Source organism: Peromyscus californicus, unplaced genomic scaffold (genome assembly GCF_007827085.1).
Source record: "Peromyscus californicus insignis strain IS unplaced genomic scaffold, ASM782708v3 Scaffold_15__1_contigs__length_86483966, whole genome shotgun sequence".
Taxonomy (NCBI): Eukaryota; Metazoa; Chordata; class Mammalia; order Rodentia; family Cricetidae; genus Peromyscus; species Peromyscus californicus.
This window is the reverse complement of record NW_026294447.1, coordinates 64,745,571-64,767,854: the sequence shown is the minus strand read 5'-3', so window position 1 is coordinate 64,767,854 and position 22,284 is coordinate 64,745,571. Positions and strand designations below refer to the sequence as shown.

The 22,284-nt window shown below is 43.4% G+C and overlaps 1 protein-coding gene across 2 annotated transcripts in view; it reads right to left on the bottom strand.

Moving 5' to 3' along the window:
* Ncapg2 (non-SMC condensin II complex subunit G2) overlaps nt 1-22,284 on the bottom strand; it is an 83,104-nt gene that overhangs the window by 46,675 nt on the left and 14,145 nt on the right. The window contains exons 1-11 of one of the 2 annotated variants that reach the window (XM_052739179.1): nt 21,795-21,914; nt 20,275-20,391; nt 15,878-16,066; nt 15,283-15,397; nt 13,187-13,341; nt 12,284-12,418; nt 9,423-9,517; nt 7,777-7,846; nt 5,049-5,135; nt 1,766-1,858; nt 603-728 (exon numbers count right to left, since the gene is read on the bottom strand). In XM_052739179.1, coding sequence (XP_052595139.1) covers nt 603-728; nt 1,766-1,858; nt 5,049-5,135; nt 7,777-7,846; nt 9,423-9,517; nt 12,284-12,418; nt 13,187-13,341; nt 15,283-15,397; nt 15,878-16,066; nt 20,275-20,352 — 1,143 coding nt within the window. In that variant the 5' untranslated portion in view covers nt 20,353-20,391; nt 21,795-21,914. Of the gene's footprint in view, nt 1-602; nt 729-1,765; nt 1,859-5,048; nt 5,136-7,776; nt 7,847-9,422; nt 9,518-12,283; nt 12,419-13,186; nt 13,342-15,282; nt 15,398-15,877; nt 16,067-20,274; nt 20,392-21,794; nt 21,915-22,284 lie in introns of those variants that run through there. The other variant, XM_052739181.1, reaches the window with a different exon arrangement.

Here is a 22,284-nt window from a genome sequence, read left to right as displayed (position 1 = left end):
GGGGGGGGAGTTACAATTCTTAAATTATTGTTTGTGTTACATATTAGCACTTTGGGAATTTAAAACTTAGTAACAGACACTTAAGGTTGCAGAAATACTGGCCATTCAGTCCATGTCCCTAGGCACCCTCAAGGGTACTACTTCCAGAATGCCAAATCTGCAGAATGTTCAGTCCCTCATATAAAGCAACACAGCATCAATCCATGCTTCCCATATAAGGGTTACATGAGTAGCTAGTCTACTATATTGTTTACAGACTAAAGGCATGAAATAGAATCTGCACATGTTCCATATGGTGTCACAGATGAAGACACTGAAAAGGACAAGGACCTGCCCAAAGTCACAAAGCTATTACGTGGGAGCGGTAGAGATAAACTGAAAAGAAGTCAAAGTGACAACACGACTACTGGAGACAGGGCATGCAAACCCATAATCCTGGTAAACTCATAAGGACACATAATGGAATGTTTCAGGAGTGACTAAAGAGGACATGGGCAAAGCGGGTACTCCTCTGCAGGAGGGCCCTACTGGCAAACACTGGCCCTGCAGCTAGCTACAAGGCATACAGGTCAGCAATGAACACACAGCACAGCAATACATACATAGAGCTCTTCAAACTGCTTCTGGATTTCACTGTCCATTTCAGCGGCGATGAAGTTTGGGTCTCTAACAGGAAATGCTTCGACAAACAACAACGCAGCATTTGACCGAACTTCAGAATTCCTGGCCTATAAAAACAGGAGTAGTTTCAGAAGTCCACAGAGTCCAGTGTTCCCAAATTAATGCTTCCACAGTTTCAGCAGAAATTCATTTCCAAATCAGAGATAATTTTGGGGGCTGGCAAGATGGCTCAGAGAGCAAGGGCATGTGCTCCTGCACCCAACAATCCTAGGACTACACACAGTAGAGAGAACTGACTCCTGCAGGTTGTACTCTAGCCTCCACATATGTTCCCTACACCCATAAATAAATACAATTTAACAAAAAATAAAAAGATTATTTTAACCTTTAAATTGGCAAAACTAGGCTGTGGGTGTAGCTTAGTGGAAAAATACACAGTATGTGTGGGGCCCTGGGCTCTACTCTTGGCATCACAAAAGTAAGTAAATAGCCAAACTTTGTAAAGTCATCCTTAAATTAAGCCAAACTCTCAATTCAATGTCAACAGATCTTAAAGACCAACTTCCTCACTTTAAAGCTGCATTTAATTAAACTTCGCAATTTCAGCCTTAAAAAAAACAAGAGCTCCTGTATCATTAAGAGATGGTTACTGCCTTCTAGTCAAACCAGATTCTATCTGTATAAAACGAGGTGTTCAACAAAACACTCAGTGTCTGCCCTCTGCCCTTGTCTCAGGCATGAGAGTGTAAGAAAAGGCAGGTGGCACAGCTGTGACTCCACCCAGCCTCACTGATGTTTGTGCACACCTCCAGTCAGTCCTTCTCTGCACTGTCTGTCACAGTAACTGCTTATTCAGTAGAGAACTGATCCACCTTTGAAGTTAAGTGGGTCGAAGAAATGGTCTTCATAAAGGATAAAAACTGAGAGCCAGGAATGGTGGTGCATACCTACATGAGGCTGAGGCAGGAGGATCACTTGAGCCCAGGTGGCTAGGATAGGTAACACAGTGCAAAAACATAAGAAATTTTGCTCTGAAAAGTCATAAAGCAGCCTCTCCCTTCTCATTTCCACCGCCTTAGTAGGCTTCTGAATTAGCAGAGGCTCAATTTGAAGCACCTGCTACACAGGAAACACTAAACGTTACCTTCAGTCCTCTCCAGAGGATGGGCTTATACAACCTATACAGCATCTCTTCCACTCCCTGACGGACTTTCTGTTGGTGAAAGTAACTCAGCACCTAAAGGCCAAAGAAAGAGAAAGGAAACAAAGGCTATGGAGTTATTTGTAAACATTTCAGTCAGATGTAGTGGTGTACCCCTCAGGAGGCTGATGCAGTGGTATACCCGTCAGGAGGATGAGGGAGAAGAATGGTGAGCTTGAAGTCAGCCTGGGCTACAAGAATCTATCGCAAAACAAACAAACAAAAAACTCAAGAAACCAGAGGAAAGGTTTATTCTGCTCCATCCCACCAGTGTGACACTTGCAACATTCTCTGGCAAGACCTACAACAGATACAAGACAAATCACAAGGAGTCTTGGCTAAAGTGTCGATCCACAGCCCTGAATTCTAATATCATCTGGGTTCTAATGTCTACCACCCAGTGATCCATGGCAGTTGTCCCACTAATTGAGAGGCTGAGACAGAAGAAAGCTGAGCCCAGGAGCAACAGGCCATCCAGGACAACTCAGCAAGATCTCATCTCAAAAAACAAATAAATATAAAAATTAAATTCCTTTTTTTTTTTCTTCTTCAGTTTTTCAAGACAGGGTTTCTCTGTGTAGCCTTGGCTGTCCTGGAACTCACTTTGTAGACAAGGCTGGCCTCAAACTCAGAGATCCACCTGCCTCTGCCTCCCAAGTACTGGGATTAAAGGTGTGTGCCACCACCATCTGGCTAAAAATTAAACTCTTACTAGCCTATCAATGGCCACATAACCGCCACAGATCTCTGACTTGATGAGTAAAATGGAAGAGGGGAGCATGAACAGGACTTTGCCTGATTCTTCTGGATTCAAATGCTCATTAACCAACTATTGGCTCCAATACCCACCAGAGATAGGCACCAGCTACCTTAAGACTGCATATGAACAGGTGCCTACAAATATTCTAAAAGAATACTCCTTTTAGCACAAGCTTAAGTGAGATACTAGCTTCCTCCCAAAATTTATGATTAATCAGAAACAGACCATCTTTTTCTCTGACAGTCAGAATTGCCCCACAATTCTGTACAGACCCTTGAACCTAGTCAACTGGTGGACCTCGTCCCTTCAAGTTAAAAAAAAAAAAAAATCAATTTTGCTTTATCACTGGAATCCACTCCTCCAGAAAATATATTAGTGAAAACCCTCAGTGAACTACAGCATGAGCATGTTTCTGTAATGAAGGGTTTCATTCTCTTTTTAAATTTTTGAAAATGTCTCATACTACACATCTCAGGCTAGCTTCCAACTCATGATCCTGTTTCAGCCTCCAGATCAATGGAACTACAACAGACACTACCACACTCATTTGTTTTTATGAGTCTCATTGTTAGTGGAGTTTTCTTTTTGAGTACAATGCTATCATGTTTTGGTATGGATGGTATTCTCAATTCACAGAAAGACTTTAAGAGAAACACAATTCACTTGCCATAAAGTTACTCTTAAAGCACACAGGCCCAGCTGGCTTAATGATAGTGTACCCTTTCTTTCTTCATCACAGAGCTGGTAGCAAAAACAAACTGCCAAGATATCAAATATCAGAATTCTGAGAAACTCCTTTGACTGGTGGGGTGAAATTATGAATTTTTAAATTTAGCCAAAACAAACAAACAAACAAAATATATATAAATAAATGCAGGTCAACTGATTGGCTGTGTGCCCCCCGCCACCAACCTTTAGACTTAGATGGAGGTTGACCAGTCGGCCTTTTAAATTTTATTAATTTAATAAATGTAATGAAAAGGCAGTCGAGTGGTTGGTCCTTTTTTTTTTTTCTTTTTTTTAAATATACTATACTTTTTGTTGTTTGTTTTTTCAAATACATACAACAATACTGTATGGTGGGTTTGTTTGTTTTTTTGTTTTTTTTTTTAAATCTTGAAGGGACAAGGTCGACCAGTTAGCTATGTGGGTTTTTGTTGTTTGTTTTTTTCCTTTAGATTTAGATGGAGGTTGACCAGTTGGCCTTTCAAATCTTTTTAATTTGATAAGTATAGTGAAAAGGCAGTTGAGTGGTCAGCCTTTTTTTTTTTTTAAATATACTATACTATTTTGTTTTTTCAAGGAAGGAAGGAACCAAGGAAGGAAGCCTTTAATACCAGCACTTTGGGAGGCAGAGGCAGGTGGATCTCTGTGAATTTGAGGGTATCCTGGTCCACAAAGGGACAGCCAGGACTATACAAAGAAACCCAGTTTCAAAAACAAAACAAAACAAAATAATAATAATAATAAAATTATTTTAAGATGAACCTCAACCCTTCTCACCAATGTCACCCTGGTCCCAAAGCTGTCCCCTGACAAACCTCCTGGTCACTACAGGCAGTTTCCATATCACAATCTGTGCTAAGATCCACTAAAGAGAGGAACCCAATATCTGCTCCAAGTTCAAGCATTCCCTGGCTTGGTATGTAGCTCAGTGGAAGAGCACTTGCCTAGCATGGACAGGTCCTGAGTTCATCTCTAGGTCGACAAAAACAATCAAGTTCCAGCACTCCCAACTCTTTAGAATGAGTTATTTCTTCAGAGAAAAGTTCTAACATTATAGTAAATAGAACTACCTATGGAGATAAGTCTTGCCCGCCTCCAAAATTGTTTAGGGCAGAGACAAGGCCCTCAAGTCCTACAGAATCCTCGGCCAGCCAAGAAGCACCACTTTGGATTGGGCCTAGACTGGTTGTACCACTGAATCAGAAACTTAAAGGCAAAGCCCAGTGTTGCTCAAAAGCCCTGTAGGTGATCTGATGTATCCAAGCTCAGGAACCTCTTGGCTTAGGATGAACATGGCCCAGCTCAGGAGAGACCTCACTGGATGAAGGAGCCAAAGGCCTGGGTTAAATCTGTAATTCCTACTACTATCCTCATTCCCAAGACCTCCCAGCAGAACAGTAACTCCATTAGACAAGCTTCAAACAGAATTCACAGTTGAAGAGGCAGCATGGAGAGTGCCCGGGTATGGGAGCAGCCCAGAACTCAGGGATGCAGCTCAGAGGCCCAATATCAACTGTGGTTGATAGAGCTCTAGAGATCCAGTACATGATGGGAGTTATAGTTATGAAATGAGTCTGCGGTAGAAACTGCAGAGTACCGGGGACAGGGGTTACTTTACTACTATTACAGTGTATTTCAAGTAATTTCTTTTCACCAACTACCTATACATGGACCTGTAAAGCTGAAATAGAATCTCCACAAATTTGCTCACAGTTGGTGGATTAGAGGTGCCTCACTCACCTCTCGTACTTTGGAGTGCACTGGAGACCTCCTTGGAAGGTGGATGCCATGGAACATGAAGTCCTGGATGCAGTCATTTTCAATGGTCTGAAACAATAAGAGCAATGACAAGCAGACATCCCACAGGCAGTGTGCACTGGCAGGCAAGAATGGGATCCCTCCTTTAGTTAAGAAAGCCTAGGCTATTCTGTCAGAGCTGTTACTATATGTCCACACCTCTCACTGTTCCTTCAGTTTCAATACAAAGAACACACTTAGTTTGCTTCTATTTTATCTGATGGTGAGTTTGAGCAATGTAGCAAGGTAAGCTCCCCACGATCATCAGAAGCCAGCTCTCAGCAGATGAAGGAGAGGCTGGGAAAAAGCAGTATACATAGACAGAGAGAGACCTCAAAACAGTCACACTGACCTGGATGAACATCACCAGCTTGAACCTGTTTCAAGAACCTCTCCAGAAATGCAGTGGAACTGCCTCTACCGTGGAACTCAGAACTCCAGAGACCAAAATGAGATCTTTTAGGACAAGTGCTGGGGAAAAGTGTGTGAGAAGCTCCTTGACAACCCACAATGCTAAAGAGCCACAGGGTAAGACAACAGAAAGCCAGGCCCAGTAGACTATGTGTTGCCCTGCACTCCAGGGCCAGGAATTCAGTGGCTTTAGAGAAGGACATCTTGACCTTCCCTGACATCAGTGATACATCTCTGAATGTGGGATAACATGCTATCTGACAAATAATGAGACAGGAGCTATGCCACCTGTCCTACAAGTTACATGTGCCATAAAGACAGACTGGAACAATCAGAATATGGCATTCCCTTCTACAGGCACCTCCGACACATCAATGGCACAAACATAGAGAGGAAAACAACAAGCAAAGCCATGAGAGTAGCTTTCCAGATCCTGATAAAAGGCACTTGCTGCCAGGCCAGACAATCTGAGTCTAGTATCTAAGACCCACATGGTGGCAGAACTGACTCCTGAAAACTGTCCTCAGACCTCCACACATGCCACAGCACACATGCACACACACTCATGCATACACAAGTACAAAACATAAATAATGTTAAAAAAAAAGAATATATACAAAAAAAATTAAAAATAAAAATGGTCAGCAGGAGTGGCACACACCTTTAATCTCAGCACTCAGAAAGCCAGAGGAAGGTGGATATCTGGGAGTTCAAGGTCAGCCTGGTCTACAGAGTGAGTTCCAGAACAGCCGGAGCTACACAGAGAAACCAAAAAAAAAAAAAAAAAAGATATATACATACATGCACACACGTATGTATATATGTATCTATCTTTCTATATGAATTAAAATGATGAAACAAACCTGTAATTCCCAGCATTTAGAAGTCCAAGGGAGGAGGACCATGAATTCAAGACCAGCCCAAACTCAAAAAACAAAAGGAAGTGGGAAGAACTGGAGCAATGGCTCAGTAGCTGAGACTAAGAACTGCTTTTCCAGAGGACTCAAGTTCGATTCTCAGACATGTGTCAGGTGGCTCACAACTTCTGTAACTCTAGCTCCAGGGGATTCAATGCCTCTGGCCTCCACAGACCTGAAACTCAATGTGCATGAAACCATGCATAGACCCTCGCAGAGATACATAATTAAAATAACAAAATGAGTTATAAAAACTTAAAAACAAAAAATAAGCTAACTAAAATAATGCAGAATGATACCCTGGTTCTGCCCTCCTGCCAAAAAGACTACACACTTTTAAACTAGTTTATAAAGTGTTTGCAGAATGTAGTAACTTTTGATCTCTAGATGTAGAAGAAAGTAGCAAATACTAGCTATAGAGTGTAAGCAGGCAGAAAGGCAGTGTGGACAGAAACTGCATGATCATCAGCAAGTGCACTCCACTGCCCTGTGGAAGCCTTCCCACCTCCACCGTCGCTGCCAGCTCTCCACAGAGAAGAGTCAGGAACATAGAATGAGAAAACAGACAATGGGGTGACAGACGATTGAGGCTGAGAATGGCAAAGCTACATCTTCCTACCAGACAGTACAGCTGCGATGGGTTAACTATAATCAAAGCAAATGGTACCAACTTCTTAACATAACAGAAAGAGGCACCTGAGGGTCCTCAACAGCCTCATCCACAGAAACTCAGTCCAAACACAAATGCAGCTTTACACTTTCAAGTAGCCAGAACAAACACAGAAAAAAGAAACAGGTCAAATTATTTTTTTTTTTTTTTTTTTTTTTTTTTTGGTTTTTTCGAGACAGGGTTTCTCTGTGTAGCTTTGCGCCTTTCCTGGAACTCACTTGGTAGTCCAGGCTGGCCTCGAACTCACAGAGATCCGCCTGGCTCTGCCTCCCGAGTGCTGGGATTAAAGGCGTGCGCCACCACCGCCCGGCAGGTCAAATTATTTTAATAGTACATTTTGTTTAGCCCAGTACACCCGACTTGCAACACATCACCCTTTGACTAGCAACACTCCGACAGCCCAATAACCAGGAGTAACTGGACAGTCTAGACCCAGACATAACAGAATACGGAACACAAGCCCTTGGACTTCACTGAAACTATACATCCCAGTAAGGTGATAGCTGGGGCGATGCCTCAACATGTGGGCAACAACAGGAGTCAGCCTGTCACATTTCTATCAGCATCACTAATCAGCTTTATTTTCAGATAGACTAGGCACAAGTTTTAAATAGCCCACCCTTGGATACTTAAGTAACTAGACTACAACAGATAATAAATAAAATGAAAATACCTCCAACATTTTCCCTGAGGCCTTTTTCCAAGCTCTGAAATAAATTTCTGCAATGTGCACCATCAAAGACCTTAAAAAAAAAAAAGATGTTAATACATATTTAAACATTATACCTTTACCATATACCACCCTTAAGTCACTCTCCTGCCCTAGGAAGAGGAAACTGACATAGGATATGGTTCACAAATCACCTGCAATGTTACTTGCCCGAGATGGAAAGAGGAGGATGACAGGATTGGGGAAAGGAGGCTGAAGAAGACTCCTCAGTCAAGGCCTCAGTACGAACACTACCACTTCCTGGGACACAGTGACAACACAGGCTCAGAACTAACTCTAAAGTCAAACACTTCAGATGTGGGCTGGGGAGAGAGCTTAGCTGGTAACTGCTGTGGGATGTTCTGTATGGCAAATGTGTTGCTCTGATTGGTTAATAAATAAAACACTGGCCAGTAGCCAGGCAGGAAGTATAGGCGGGACTAACAGAGAGGAGAATTGAGGGAACAGGAAGGCAGGGAGGGAGAGACCTGCCAGCCGCCACCATGACAAGCGAGATGTAAGGTACCAGTAAGCCACGAGCCACGTGGCAACTTATAGATTAATAGAAATGGGTTAATTTAAGATATAAGAACAGTTAGCAAGAAGCCTGCTATGGCCATACAGTTTGTAAGCAATATAAGCATCTGTATGTTTATTTTATAAGTGGGCTAAGAGACTGCTGGGGATTGGCGGGACCCTAAGAGAAAACTCAAGCTACAGGTAACGGCACTTGCTGCCAAACCCAGTGACCTGTCAATACCTAGAAGCCAACTGGTGGGAAGAGAGAAGTAACTCTCACCTCCACATGTGTGGTATGGCACACTCACACCCATACCCAAATAAATAAATCATTAAAAACACTAATTCTATACATACAGGAAAAGTTACAATAGGATTCAGCTTTAGAATCACCTAAGTTTAGAAATTAGTTCAGCAAAAATATTTTACAAAAAAGGAAATATGAGAAAGCAATCTAGAATACAGCAAGAGTTCGGCACTCAGATTAGAATCAAATCCCAACTCAGTGCTTATACAGCTACCTGACACTAAGGAATTTAGAAACTGTAGCCTACCTCAGATGTAAGAAATGCCTTTTTTAAAATGCAGAGGAGGTACCAGAATGTCATACCTCTGGCTTTTCCTACTTACACAGCTCCTCACAACCACACAGCTCAGCCCATACTCAATTAGATGGTGCACTCTATACTCAAAATGTCCCCTGAATACTAATGACATGGACTTCGTTGTGAATGAGACAAAGCTCTAACTGTCAAACAACTGACAAACACCTGCTTTCTGCTCCAGCTACTCCAGAGACTGGAGACCAACCTGGGCAGCAAACACACCATCTTGAGGGAAGGAAAGAGGAGAACTAAAAACTACACGTTAAAATATCAATTTCAATAGCACTACTGGAAAAATGACTTATTAGAGGAAAACAACTACCTAATATTTTAATATAAACAGGGTGGTGGTGCACAGCTGCAACAGGGAAGCTGAGGCAATAAGAAGTCACAACACACACACACACACACACACACACACACACGAAACTTTTAAAATAAGCCAAGAGAACCTTTCAAAGTCAGAATAAAACCTGTAGTACTTACTTTTGTAATCCAGACAACTGATTTTTAATGGTCTCATGGATCATTTTAATAAAGTCTATATTCCAACTGAAGAGAAAACTAAGAAATCTTCTTCCCTGTAAATGAAAAAAAAAAAATGAGAATAAGCTGGGCACGTGGGAGGCTGAGACAGAGTATGACAAGATCAAGGACAGCCTGGCAACAGACATCATCTCAAATAAATAAATAAAGGTGCAGCTAAATGAAACTCATCTAATAACAAATATTTAAGTGTTTAGCACATCCAAAGTCAGCTAGTCATAAAAAAAGAGGCCTGTGTCACTATCACGTGGCATGTTTGCACAGGGGTTGAACTCGAAAGTGCTACAGGTGGCTTCCCAACAGCAGAGACCTGTGGGGCCACAGACATGCCTCCCTTGGGTAGAACAGCAGCTGCACTGAGCGTCTGTCTTCAAAGAGCTCAGACAGCCATACAGACCTTCACATGGGTCCATAAACCTTTCAGTCTGGCTATCATGGGTAGTAGAAAATGCAAAACCAAAGAATGCCTGAAATCTTTGTTTGACCCCATCTTAAACTTTATTCTCACCAACTTCCTCACAATCCTGAAGATGAAGGTGCATCCCTTATGCCTGTCATCTTCCCAATAATGATGTTATCGTAACAACCACCCTAGGAACGAGCCCTCTCCACACACGCCCTGTACCAGTGACTGTGCTGCTGCCACTTCCCTCAAGCCACATCACGTGCTTCCCGGAAGTCTCAAAGAGCACCTGTCCTCCACAGTCAGGGTCAGAGACAGTGTGTTCTGGTGGAGCCAAAGAAACTGGTGCCAATCTTATATGCCCTACAGGCTGGGGACTTGAGACTGCCATGGGACCAGACTTTCTACTCAGGGCTCAGGCCCTGAGGAATGATCTTTGGAAGCCTTCTCTACTGCTTCAGGAGAAATGGCTACAGACTGGTCTTTTAGGACACATGCAACCAAATGCACTGTATTCATGGTCACCTTGCACCCTAGCAAGGGCACACAGTCCACACTCAATAACCACTACATAGTGACCTTACATAACAGAACTATTCTCCAGAAACCATATTAATATAAGATTATGTTTATTTACATTTTTTTTTTTTAAATTTGGCAGGACTGGGAATTGAATCTAGGGCCTCATATATGCTAGGTAAGATCTCTACCACTTAGCTATAGCCCTAGCTCTAAAAATATTTCATGCATAGAAGTATTTATAAAATATCATTTACAATGAGTATAATAAATATAAAAAATCATTAATACACATTCCTTTTTTTTCATGTTAAGTTCTCTAGTCCATGTGCACTTTAAACTTAAAGCACATCTCAACTGGAACTGGCCATTTGCAGTGAACTTGCTTAGTTCACTCATGAGATTGGCCCACGATGGGCAGGAGGATCTCTGTGAGTTCGAGGCTAGGTTGATCTACACAGAGGGTTCCAGGCTAGCCAGGGCCATCTAGTGAGATCCTGTCACTTAAAAAAGAAAGAAGACATTTCAAGCAACAATATTAAAATAACAATAACCTATGCTTAATGCCTAGACAGCCAGGACTACATAAAAGTTTAAAAACCCTGTCTCAAAAAATAAAAAACAAAACAGCAACAACAAAAATGAATGCAGGCTGAGCAAACCATGGGAAGCAATCCAGTAAGCAGTGTTCCACCCTGGTCTCTGCTTTAGTTCCTGCCTCTAGATTCCTGCTTTGAGTTTCTGCCCTGACTTCCTTCGGTGATGTAGTGTGACTTGAGAATTTTAAGATGAAATAAACCCTTTCCTCCTCAAGTTGCTGTTGGATGTGGTATTTTATCACAGCAACAGAAACTCTAAGACAACTTCTTCTACAAAAAATAACCTGTTGCCGGGCGGTGGTGGCGCACGCCTTTAATCCCAGCACTCGGGAGGCAGAGCCAGGCGGATCTCTGTGAGTTCGAGGCCAGCCTGGGCTACCAAGTGAGTTCCAGGACAGGCGCAAAGCTACACAGAGAAACCCTGTCTCGAAAAACCAAAAAAAAAAAAAAAATAACCTGTAGAAGTAGGAAAGAGAGTAGATCTCAACCATAGGGATATGCTTTCTCACACTTACATATGTGTATATGTTTATGTAGAAAGTCTGGCCCCATGGCAGTCTCCAACAAGTAACCACTTTTCACCATGAAAGGTACATATATATTGGTTTTTCGAGACAGGGTTTCTCTGTGTAGCTTTGCACCTTTCCTGGAACTCACTCTGTAGCCCAGGCTGGCCTTGAAATCACAGAGATCTGCCTGCCTCTGCCTCCCGAGTGCTGGGATTAAAGGTGTGCGCCACCACCACCCAGCACAGATATATATATATATAGATATATTATATATATATAAAATGTATAATATATAGTTTATACATATGTATAAAACACTCACTCTTCATTTAAAATGCAATTGTGGCTCCTCCAGTACTCTACAACCCACCTATTCCCATCCAATTTAATGATAGAAATAAGCCAGGGAGAGGAAGCATGTGATCCATCAGGGCCATCCAGTCCAATTGATGTGGTTTAAGTCCACAGCTCAATTTTTTTTTTTTTTTTTTGCAGAGCGGCTTTTAAGACAGGGTTTCTCTCTGTGCAACAGCCCTGGTTGTGCCTGTCCTGGAACTCACTCTATAGACCAGGCTGGCCTCGATCTCTCAGAGCTCTGCCTGCCTCTGTCTCCCAAGTGCTGGGATTAAAGGTGTGTACCACCATGCCCCTATGCTGGCTTTTCCACAAAACAACCCAACACAAACAGCAACCCCATGAACTTGAGAAAATAATCAATTAATAGCCCATCAACAAGCCAAAAAGAAAAAAGAAAAAACACTGCTCACTTACCTCCTCCTTCTTGATATAATTAACATTTATGAAGCACTCGAGCAGCATGTCTTTAATGTCTCTGTTTTCCTCCAAATCATAAGCAAAGCAGTATAAAGCCTGATGGATGCGCCACAACCGACACACATCTGCGACCTGAGAACCACACAGGAGAGGACAGTGGAGAACTTGTTTCCGTCATTTCTTCTTTAATCAACAGTAAAGTCGTATTTCAAGCTAAGTACATATTTTATATCATAAATAATGAAGATTATAGGATCATAAAAAAGTAGGAGAGAGTGACAACTGAAAAAAAATTTAGGATGTGCAAATATTTTGTGTAGTTCTACAGAACATTTGGACTGTTGTTTGTTTTTTTCATAGGGCCTCACCTACCCCAGGCTGGCCTCAAACTTGTAAACTGTTCTTCTTTGGCCCAGCCACAACTAGGACTTCACAATAATGTGAAATAATTCCCACAATCCTAAATCCTAATGTCTACCTTTATCCAGGACACTCCTGACTACCTGCCCAGCCTGCTCTAAGACATGCCGACCTCTCAGAGGGCCACAGCTATCTCCTCCCACCCTCCACTCCACAACTCAGGAAAACACACTGCACAGCTCAGTCCGGGAAACTCTGGTCCTTCCTGCACCCCTGCTTTCTTTCCATTGCAGAACAGTATCACGACACAGAGCTGGAGTAACCACCCTTTCACCATCATGGGACAAAGAGGACAGCAGCCACACCCCTGGGGAAAACACGCAAGAAAAGGCCCAACTTTAAATCTCACCATGGATTGTGTATCACTCTTGACCTCTATACATCTTTGTAAGAAACATCTCTAAACTGGGAAGCTATAGATCCACCCCTTCCTAGCTAATCCAACCCTCACTAAGTATTTCCTAAAGGAAGCAAACATACTGTTTTGGTCTCCAGACTTCTCCTTAGCAGCATGACAAATGCAGTCTTTCCCATGTCCTCCTTGGCAGGCAGGCCCTTTTCCCACCATTTGACACACAGATCCTGAATAGAGTTCTGGAGTTTTTGTTCAGATTCAGGTAGTGCATACAAAATACCTGAAACATAGCACAAAGGTTTTCTGTTATTAAGCAAATTATTACTGATTCAGACTCAATAGTGCAGTGTTATGACCTGGTCCAAGGCCTTGCTAGACAAATATTAGTTTAATTTGCCAAACAAACATCATTTATGGAATTCCAATACTTATTTTTTTAAAAAGACTTAACAAGTGCTATTTTTTAAAAAGGTACAAAAAGCCGGGCGGTGGTGGTGTACGCCTTTAATCCCAGCACTCAGGAGGCAGAGCCAGGCGGATCTCTGTGAGTTCGAGGCCAGCCTGGGCTACCAAGTGAGTCCCAGGAAAGGCGCAATGCTACACAGAGAAACCCTGTCTCGAAAAACGAAAAAAAAAAAAAAAAAAGGTACAAAAAGCTGGGCAGTGGTGGCACACGCCTTTAATCCCAGCACTTGGGAGGCGGAGGCAGGTGGAGGTCTATAAGTTCAAGGCCTGCTGGGTCTACATAGAGAGTTCCAGAACAGCCAGGACTGTTACACGGAGAAACGCTGTCTCAAAAAAATAAAAATAAAAGAAGGTACAACAAAACAGAGAACTTTAGACCCAGAAGCCTCACACTAATACATCCTGATATCACTACAACTCCAGCACCACAGGACAGGTCCTGACCCCCAACCCACCACAGTCTCAATGTGCTGGCCTCAGGGTTAGGCGCAAAGGTGGTAAAACAGTCAAAGCAAACAACAATCAGTACAGAAAATATCGCTTTTAGAAACAGAAAGGTTCAGTAATTAAACTGCTAATAATGTGCTCATAATTACCCACAGATGCCTGAATACCATTATACAAATATAAAGCTCCTAAAGTAACTGGAAGTCTAGCAGCAACTACGATGATAGTCTAACCAGGCACCTGGAGGCTATAAGTAAGCTGGTAGTAAAATTCACAAAGCACTTGAAAACTAACTTTCATCCTGACTGGGGTAACAAGATAATAATCAAAGAAAAAGATACTATCAACTTGGGATGGTAACATGGAAAGAGGGTTGAAGGGAGGGTAGCTGGGAGGGCTGGAGGGAGGAAAATGATGTAATTCTATTTTGATTGAAAACATACTAAAAGCCAGTTGTTGGTGGCCCAAGCCTTTAATCCCAGCACTCAGGAGGCAGAGGCAGACCGAGCGCTGTTGAGTTTGAGGCCAACCTAGTCTACAAAGCCAGTTCCAGGACAGCCCAGGGCCGTTGCATAGAGAAACTCTGTCTCGGGGGGAAAAAACAAAACAAAACTACACTGAACTAAAATATAAAATATTAAAAATGAAAAAAATATGCTAATTTCAAGAAATCAGACTAAAGCAGCATCCTAAAAACATAAAGATACCCAAATGACACTAAGACTGAGAATTTGTAAGAAAATCTGTTCCAGGAAACTATACCCAAGTGAACAAAGCACTCCAAAGACAGTTCTTTGAAATCCTTAAAACTACTGTTATGTGTATAAAATAACTTTGTGGAAATATTTTATAACCAGGTTTTTCATTAAGTCAGACTAGTGTACCCGTTTAATAATCACAGCTTTACAGGCAGTTAAAAGTTAACAAGAACTGACTATGAGAATCAACAATGACTCCAGAGATAACAGTCACCCTCTAAGAAAAAATTCAACGGCAGATTCCTGGGCTCTGTGGCCATGGTACAAACTGAGAAATCTGCAGTCAGATATGCCCTTCAACAGCACGTGTTATCATCAGTCCTGTGAGTCCAGGCATTGTCCTGAAGAACCTGTAAGTAGCAGTAGTCAGCAACTCAGAACCCACATCAGCCGAGCGAACTCAGTTCCTCAGGGGGCCCTGACAGAAGAGAACTTGAGTGCGGAGACATGCCTTTAAAGTTTTGTTTCAGATTGCCACACTGCTCGTGAAAATAGGTCACCACTTCTTCAAAGTTGTCATGTTAGTGCCCACTACTGAACATGCCACTTACCATTTAATATAACAGCACACTCCAGGAGGGCCCCATAGTTCTCATGTTCATTTATTACAGATATAGAAGCAAGAATTACAGATGTAATTGCATGTGTTATTTCTATGCTCTTTTTCTGTTAAAAAGAAAATTAAAACATAAGTGAGATAAAATAAGGAACTTAACACTCAACTTTAAAAAAAAAAATCAAACAGCTACTAAATTTCTGAAATGAAGCTACCTCTAGCTTATTGTAAAAAGCAGACTAAAATTAAATATAAGTCAAATAACCTAAAAGAACCTAACACTGAGTAGCCGAACAGTAATAGCAGGGCTGGCCAGCAGGTAAAATTACAGTGAAAGGAATTGGCACACTGCACATTTTCTTAACCTAAAAGTTCAATTATTCAAGCCGGGCATGATGAATGCATGTCTTTAATTCCAGCACTGAGGAGACTGAAGCAGGTGAGCTCTGAGTTCAAGGCCAGCTGGGTACACATGCAAGTTTCAGGCTGGCCAGGACTGAAAATGAGACTCTTTCAAGAAGAAAGTTCAAATAAATGATCTTTTCTTAGCACAGTAAAGAGGAAGTTTTTTATTTCTGAAAGTCAAATACCATCTTTGGACTGTGCTCTGATTCCATTCCATCTTCACCCTGGTCTTCCACTGTCTGCCACCCATCCACAGGGCTTTCTAACAACGTTTCTGTCAGTAAGTCCTTCAGCCTTTGCCATAATTCTTCTTTCTGTTTCCTTGATAATTCATCGAGTAACTCACTTAAGCTGAAAGGATCAGAAGAATCTTTCTGCAAAAAGAATTTTAGAAAACACAAAATATGAAAAATTAGTTGTATTCTTTTCATAATGGTATTAATAGAAAAGTTTAAGTACTAAATTAGTTACATGTTTAAGCATTTGGTTAGTTTTCAAATCCTTTTCTAACAGGGAAAAAGAAGAGAATTACCAAGCAGAAAGCATCAAATCTCGCCTTTACCTCTTCTTCCTTAGAACCTGATCTTTAAAGTTTAAAATTTCACCCACTTGAAAGTCCCTAAAATCAATAAAAATGTCCACACCCTCCCCAGGCCTGTCATCAGGTACAGAAGATGCTAGAGGCAAATAACGGAACAGGAGCAGCAACCAGAGGCTCCAATTCCCTTCCTTCCAGTTCTTTGTGCTCCAAATAGACTGTCCACATCGCCCGCCTGCTCCTCAGCCCTAGACTGCAGTCTCTGCTGAGCCAGGGAGTCCCCCACGACCTCCGGCTTGCTAGACTCTCTTCTCACTTGGGCAGACTGCGCATCTCTCTCTGACACAGTAAGAACAGGCATTGTCAAAAGGTACAAAACCCAGTAAGAGGCCTTTCCAGCAGCTGCTCTGGGACAATCCAAGTACAAGTACAGTAACAATAATAGATTATAGTCTACAGAATAAAATTAGCACCAATGAGACTATACGATAAGTTAATAAATTATAAATCATTCATTCATTAATAGCACAGATATGCTACAGAGCACCAATGAATAAATACTAAAGAAATATAGAGTTTACAAATGACAATTTTATGGCTACCATAGTAACAGACTCTGGTAAGAAGTATCCACAGATACTGAAACAAACAGAAGTGTGCTGAGAAGCAGGTCATCTACAGTTACGGGCTTCCTCAAATTGCCCATGGTTACAAAGGGAAAGCACGAAGCTTCTACTACAGACTGTGAACACACACTTACTCACCCACCCACTGACCCCCATATAGCAGGACTGTCCTGAGAGGCTGACACTGCTAAGCAGCTCCTGCCAAAGAGGAGACACTAGATCTGATGGGATTGGCTAATATGAAAAGAATAAAAAAGACCACCAACTCCTTCAAACCTTCAGTGCTGTGGCAAGCATAGGAAGGCAAAGAATCCTGGATTAAAGAGCACTTAAGAGATGTGACAGCTACAGGGAGAGTCTGACACCGAGCTGGATCCTGGATCAGGAAAATGACTATAAAGGGCATTACTGTGACAACTGTTGAAACATAAATATATACTAAAAGTAATGGTTAAAGTGTCGTGTCTTAAGGATCTTAACAAAGTTATATACAATAGAATTGTGCTCAGTTGTACAGAAAAATGAAGTGTGAAGGAAAAGTGATACATCTACAGAGTACTGCATTAACAAAGGTGACCCAGACTCATCACAAATTGCCTGTTCCCTCTCATACGCAGATTCTAACTTCTATATATTATGTATATAAGTGGGTGTGAAAGTGGCGCGGGCTGTGAAGCTACATAAGAGACCGTGGAAGGGCAGAAAGTGGTGCTGGGGGCAAGAGAGAGCACCACAGGAGTACACATGTGACATGCAAGCAGAAAGGAAGATGCTGAGGATGGAGGCACATGGAAGGGGAGCAGGGGGACAGGGAAACGTAGGGAGAGAAACTAAAAACTCATGTGAAAAATACCAGAATGCATTGCAAGCTTAAATAAAAGTTTCAAGAAAGTGCTGGGGAGACAGCGCAGTTGGTTAAGTGCCTGTGAAGACCAGAGTTTGGATCCCATGAACTCACCTAAAAAGCTGGGCACGGCAGCCTGACTCTGTACTTCCTGATTTCTGAGGTGAGTGACAAGAGAAGAGGACCTCTGGAAGTTCTAGGGCTACCTACAAGAGCTTACACGGCCAAGTTCCAGACTAATGGGACACCTGAGACCTACCCGAGACCGCCGTCTGGTCTCCACATGTGTACCCCATGTAAAATGGACATACACACAAGTACAACCATACACAAAAATTCCAAATGTACAAGTGGTTACCAATTGCTGTATTCTTTATCCTGGAATCATTCTTTGTTTTGGAACAATTCAAGGCAGTTATAGGCATGTGACTCTATAGGGGTGCACTTTTCTAAAACAAAGATACTTTCTTAAAAATATAATCATTAGCTGCACCCCTCCATGGATCACAGCCCCCCCCCCCACACCCACTACACTGCACTCTAAGCACTAATGCTCCACCTGTCTGAAGCTAGCTTTTCCTTCTCGTTTCTGCTCTCTTGGTTTTTCCCTTCTCACACAAGAATGGCAGGCTCTGTGCAAGCTGGCCATTTACTTCTAACTATAAACTCCCAATTTTCTCAAAGGAAAGCATCATACTTCCTTTAGCATGTGTGTTTCCTAGTGACTTAACCTGTTACTATGTTTATTAGATTCCTATCTTTAATGTGTCACAGGCAAAAATATGTTAGTATTGTGCCTCCAGTCCTATTTCCCCAATAAGCTCTGTAGGTTATTTGCGACAGTCTTTCTTTGTAGCCCAGCCTGACCTGGAACCCATTACGTAGCCCAACAAGCCTCAATTCATGGTTCTTCGGCCTCAGTGTTCTGCGTGCTATAACTGCTAGTGTATAAACATTCTGGTTTTTATCATCAATATTGCAAGGTAGTGGCTGTTAGTAATGCACATGTCAGAACACAGTGATTCACTCAGATGGCGAGACCCAACCAAGAGGTCTCAAACTGATATACATCTTTTCCTTAGCTCCTATCAGGTTAAACTACTGAAAACTGCCATTACAGAAATTGGCATTTTGTAACACTCAATTTGATGAAACCAAGTAAGGCACAATTCTAATATAACCACATAAATTTATTTATTTTTGTTTGTTTGTTTGTTTGATTGGTTGGTTGGTTGGTTTTTTGAAACAGGGTTTCTCTGTGTAGTTTTGGTGCCTGTCCTGGATCTCGCTCTGTAGACCAGGCTGGCCTCGAACGCACAGAGATTCGCCTGGCTCTGCCTCCTGAGTGCTGGGATTAAAGGCGTGTGCCACCGCTGCCCAGCTCACTGCATAACCTTAATCAGGATAGGTCAGGCTGGCTCAAGGCTCCCAGCACAAAGGCCCATCTATCCCAGCACTAGTGCATGGCTGCACTCTGGTCCCCCCACTGCTCCTACACCCTACACCATACCCTCCCACAAGAGAGCTCCCACCTATATAGCTCATGGCACCCAGACTTCTCTGACCTTCAGATATGCTGTCAATCTGTCTCATGGCCATCACCCTGGACATACCCTATAGACAGTCATCTTTTTCCCACACCTAGGCTGGTCACTCACCATTATATCCAACCAAATGATGGTAGTATCTCTGCAGTTGAAGGCTTCCAACTTCCACAGCAAATCTAATACCAATGCTAAGCAGCATTACACTCTCCAGTACCTGGCTTGGTCCCTCAAGCTGCTCTGCACATGCAGGCAGACATGTGTTCCCAGAGACAAATCTTTCTTCCCTCTTCTTATTGTCTTCTGTCCCGGTTTCCCCTCCCCTGGTTCCTCTCCTGTCTACATGCTAGCTACTCTCTGCCTACTGGATAAACTTTGAACCTCCCTATAGGCTCGGGTATCTGAACATTTGGTTCCCAGTCGGTGGCACTGTTGGGAAGGTTCAAGTGACAGAGCCTTGATGGAGGAAATACATCACTAGGGTCAGGCTTCGACATTACATATATACTCTGACCTCACCTCTAGTTTCCTCGGCACAAGCTTGAGTTGAGGATGTGAGTGCTCAGCTTCCTGCTGCTGGCACACCTCCCCACCATGATGGACTCTTACCCCTCTGGAAGCATATGCCAAAAATAAGCTCTTTATACGTTGCTTTTGGTCATGGTGTTTTATGGCGGCAACAGAAAGGTGATACAGCTTCCCGTCTTTGCTGCCTTCCCCTCCTTGCATCTACCGCTGCACCGTGGCCCTGCCAGCCCTCTTCAGGTTAAAACACAGTCTGCCTTCTCCAGTCCTTAGGGATCCCTTCAGTTCAATGAGCTCTTTGGCTCACTCCTGTTTATCTTCTACTTTTTACCTCAGCCCCAAAGTGGGTCCATTTAATTCTACAGAATTTACTTATCTTTTTAAAAATAAACATTCATCCCCTAAGATCTCACTGAGAGAACTGTATTTCACTTGGTGACATGATTTTAGAATATTATTTATATCCCGAGTCAAAACTATAGTAAAAGTAAATCACACAACTTACGTCAAGTTGAACAAACTGCAGAAAATCTTCAACCAGTTCCTTAGAAACCGCTTGGACAAATGTCTCCCGTTTTTCCATGACAGATAAAACTGTTCTAAAGGAGCCTGTTTTACAACCCTGGTGGGAAATACAATCAGACCAGAACTTAAATGTGCAAATTATCCCATAAGATTTAATTTGATATGAGCATTCAAGAAGAATGAGACATTTTTACACCACTATGGAAGACAGTCTCTAACATTCTGGCACAAAATTGTAATAATCTGAAAAAAATATTTACTAACAACCATGAATGAAACTACCAGCTAAGGAACTGCCTCGGGAATCTTACTTTCTCTTTAAATGCTGGCAAGAACTGACTTATGCAACTGGTTCAAGCTGATCCTCATAGCTGAATTCTTCAGGCTCCTCTTCTAAAGTGCCGTTCCTCCAACGAGATCCCACCCAACAAATGCTCTCTTGTTTTTCAAGTGAGAGACTGTTACGTGGAATGAAAATCACAATAGCAGCCCTGAGGTCACCTGGGAGCTTGTTAGAGGGTGTATTTGTGCCTCCCCTCAGCATCCTCCTCTCCACCCCTGCAGGATAACGAGAGCTCAAGGGACCTTGCTCATTCTCCTTCCTGCCTGAGATCTCCCAGGATATCCTATTTTACCATTACACCTGGTGCTAGGATGGCCTACTCAAAACACATAAACTTAACGATAGTGACAGCAAGCGACAGCATATTTGCAACACAGCCTCTCACCTTAAAACTTAAAAATCTCCTATATCTTTACAAATACAGGAATATGGAAAATTACTGGCAGTAATTATGGAGACAGTGAATCACAGTAAATATACATTCTAATTGACTAAAAGTAGAAAATAACCTCAATTTGACAATTCCTCACGTAAGTAAATCTTAAATACAGCCACTTTACCCCCCAGTTCAAATGGCCGAATTGTGAACCATAACTTTTTTCTGATGAATAAAATGGAAAGGAAAGGCAAAAGGACCCGTATCAACACTCTCCTAATTCTGGTTACTGTTCTTGTTTACTTCAGCGCATGCCTTTGGCAACTCAGTCGTGCCAAGCAACGTCTACAGCCGCTAGGCTCACAGAATGCTACTCCATTTCTTGACTTGTCTCTTTCATTATTAGTTCAGGGCCAAGAGTCTCCCTAGATCAGTCCGCAGGTTCGGGGTCCTCCCTACGTCACGCCAAGTACAGGTCCTGGTCTGAGGTCCTCCCGGGTGAGGCCGGGTCCAGTTCTGGAGTCCCCTCTAGTCGTGCCCAGGCCCTCTTCCGGGGTCCTCCCGCGTCAGCCGGGGTTCAAGGCTGAGCTCCTCCCTGGTGGGCCCCCCGTCCTGGTCTAGGGTCCTGCTCTGCCCTCCCGCGGCCCCTCTCTCACTCCACAGGCGCCCGGGACGGGTGACGGCCGCGGACAAGGCACCCGGCCGGGCTGCGTCGCCCCGCCGCGGCCGCCCGCCGCCCGGTCCTCCTCGTAGCCCACCCGGGACACGGCGCGGCGCTCACCTCACCAGGGACCCATGGTTTCCCGCGCTCGGACCAGATTCAAACACACCCGCGCACCGTCCCGACGCACCCGCCCTCCACCCCGTCACCAGTCGCCGCTCTCACGAGAACTGACGTTGCCGGGCCACGCCCACGCGCGCCAGCCCTGCCGACCAGGCCCCGCCCCTCACCGGCCAAGCACCGCCTCCCGGGCCAGGCTCGCGGCGGCCCGCCCAGCCTCTTTGGCGCGCCCGCCGCACGCGCACGCGCACGCGCACGCGCACGCGCACGCGCACGCGCAGGGCCATGCTTGCCCCGCCCCCGGCGCCGCCCGCGCAGCCGCCGCCGCCCTCCGTGGGAGTGCTGACGTTACTTCTGCGTTTCTGGCCCGCTTGCCGGTGAAAGATCGTGGAGCAGATGGGGGAGAGAGAGAGAGACAGGAAGAAGGGGAGACGAGGAACAGCGCCGGAACACAGGGGGAGAGGAAGGAAGGAGAGTAGTACCAGGAGAG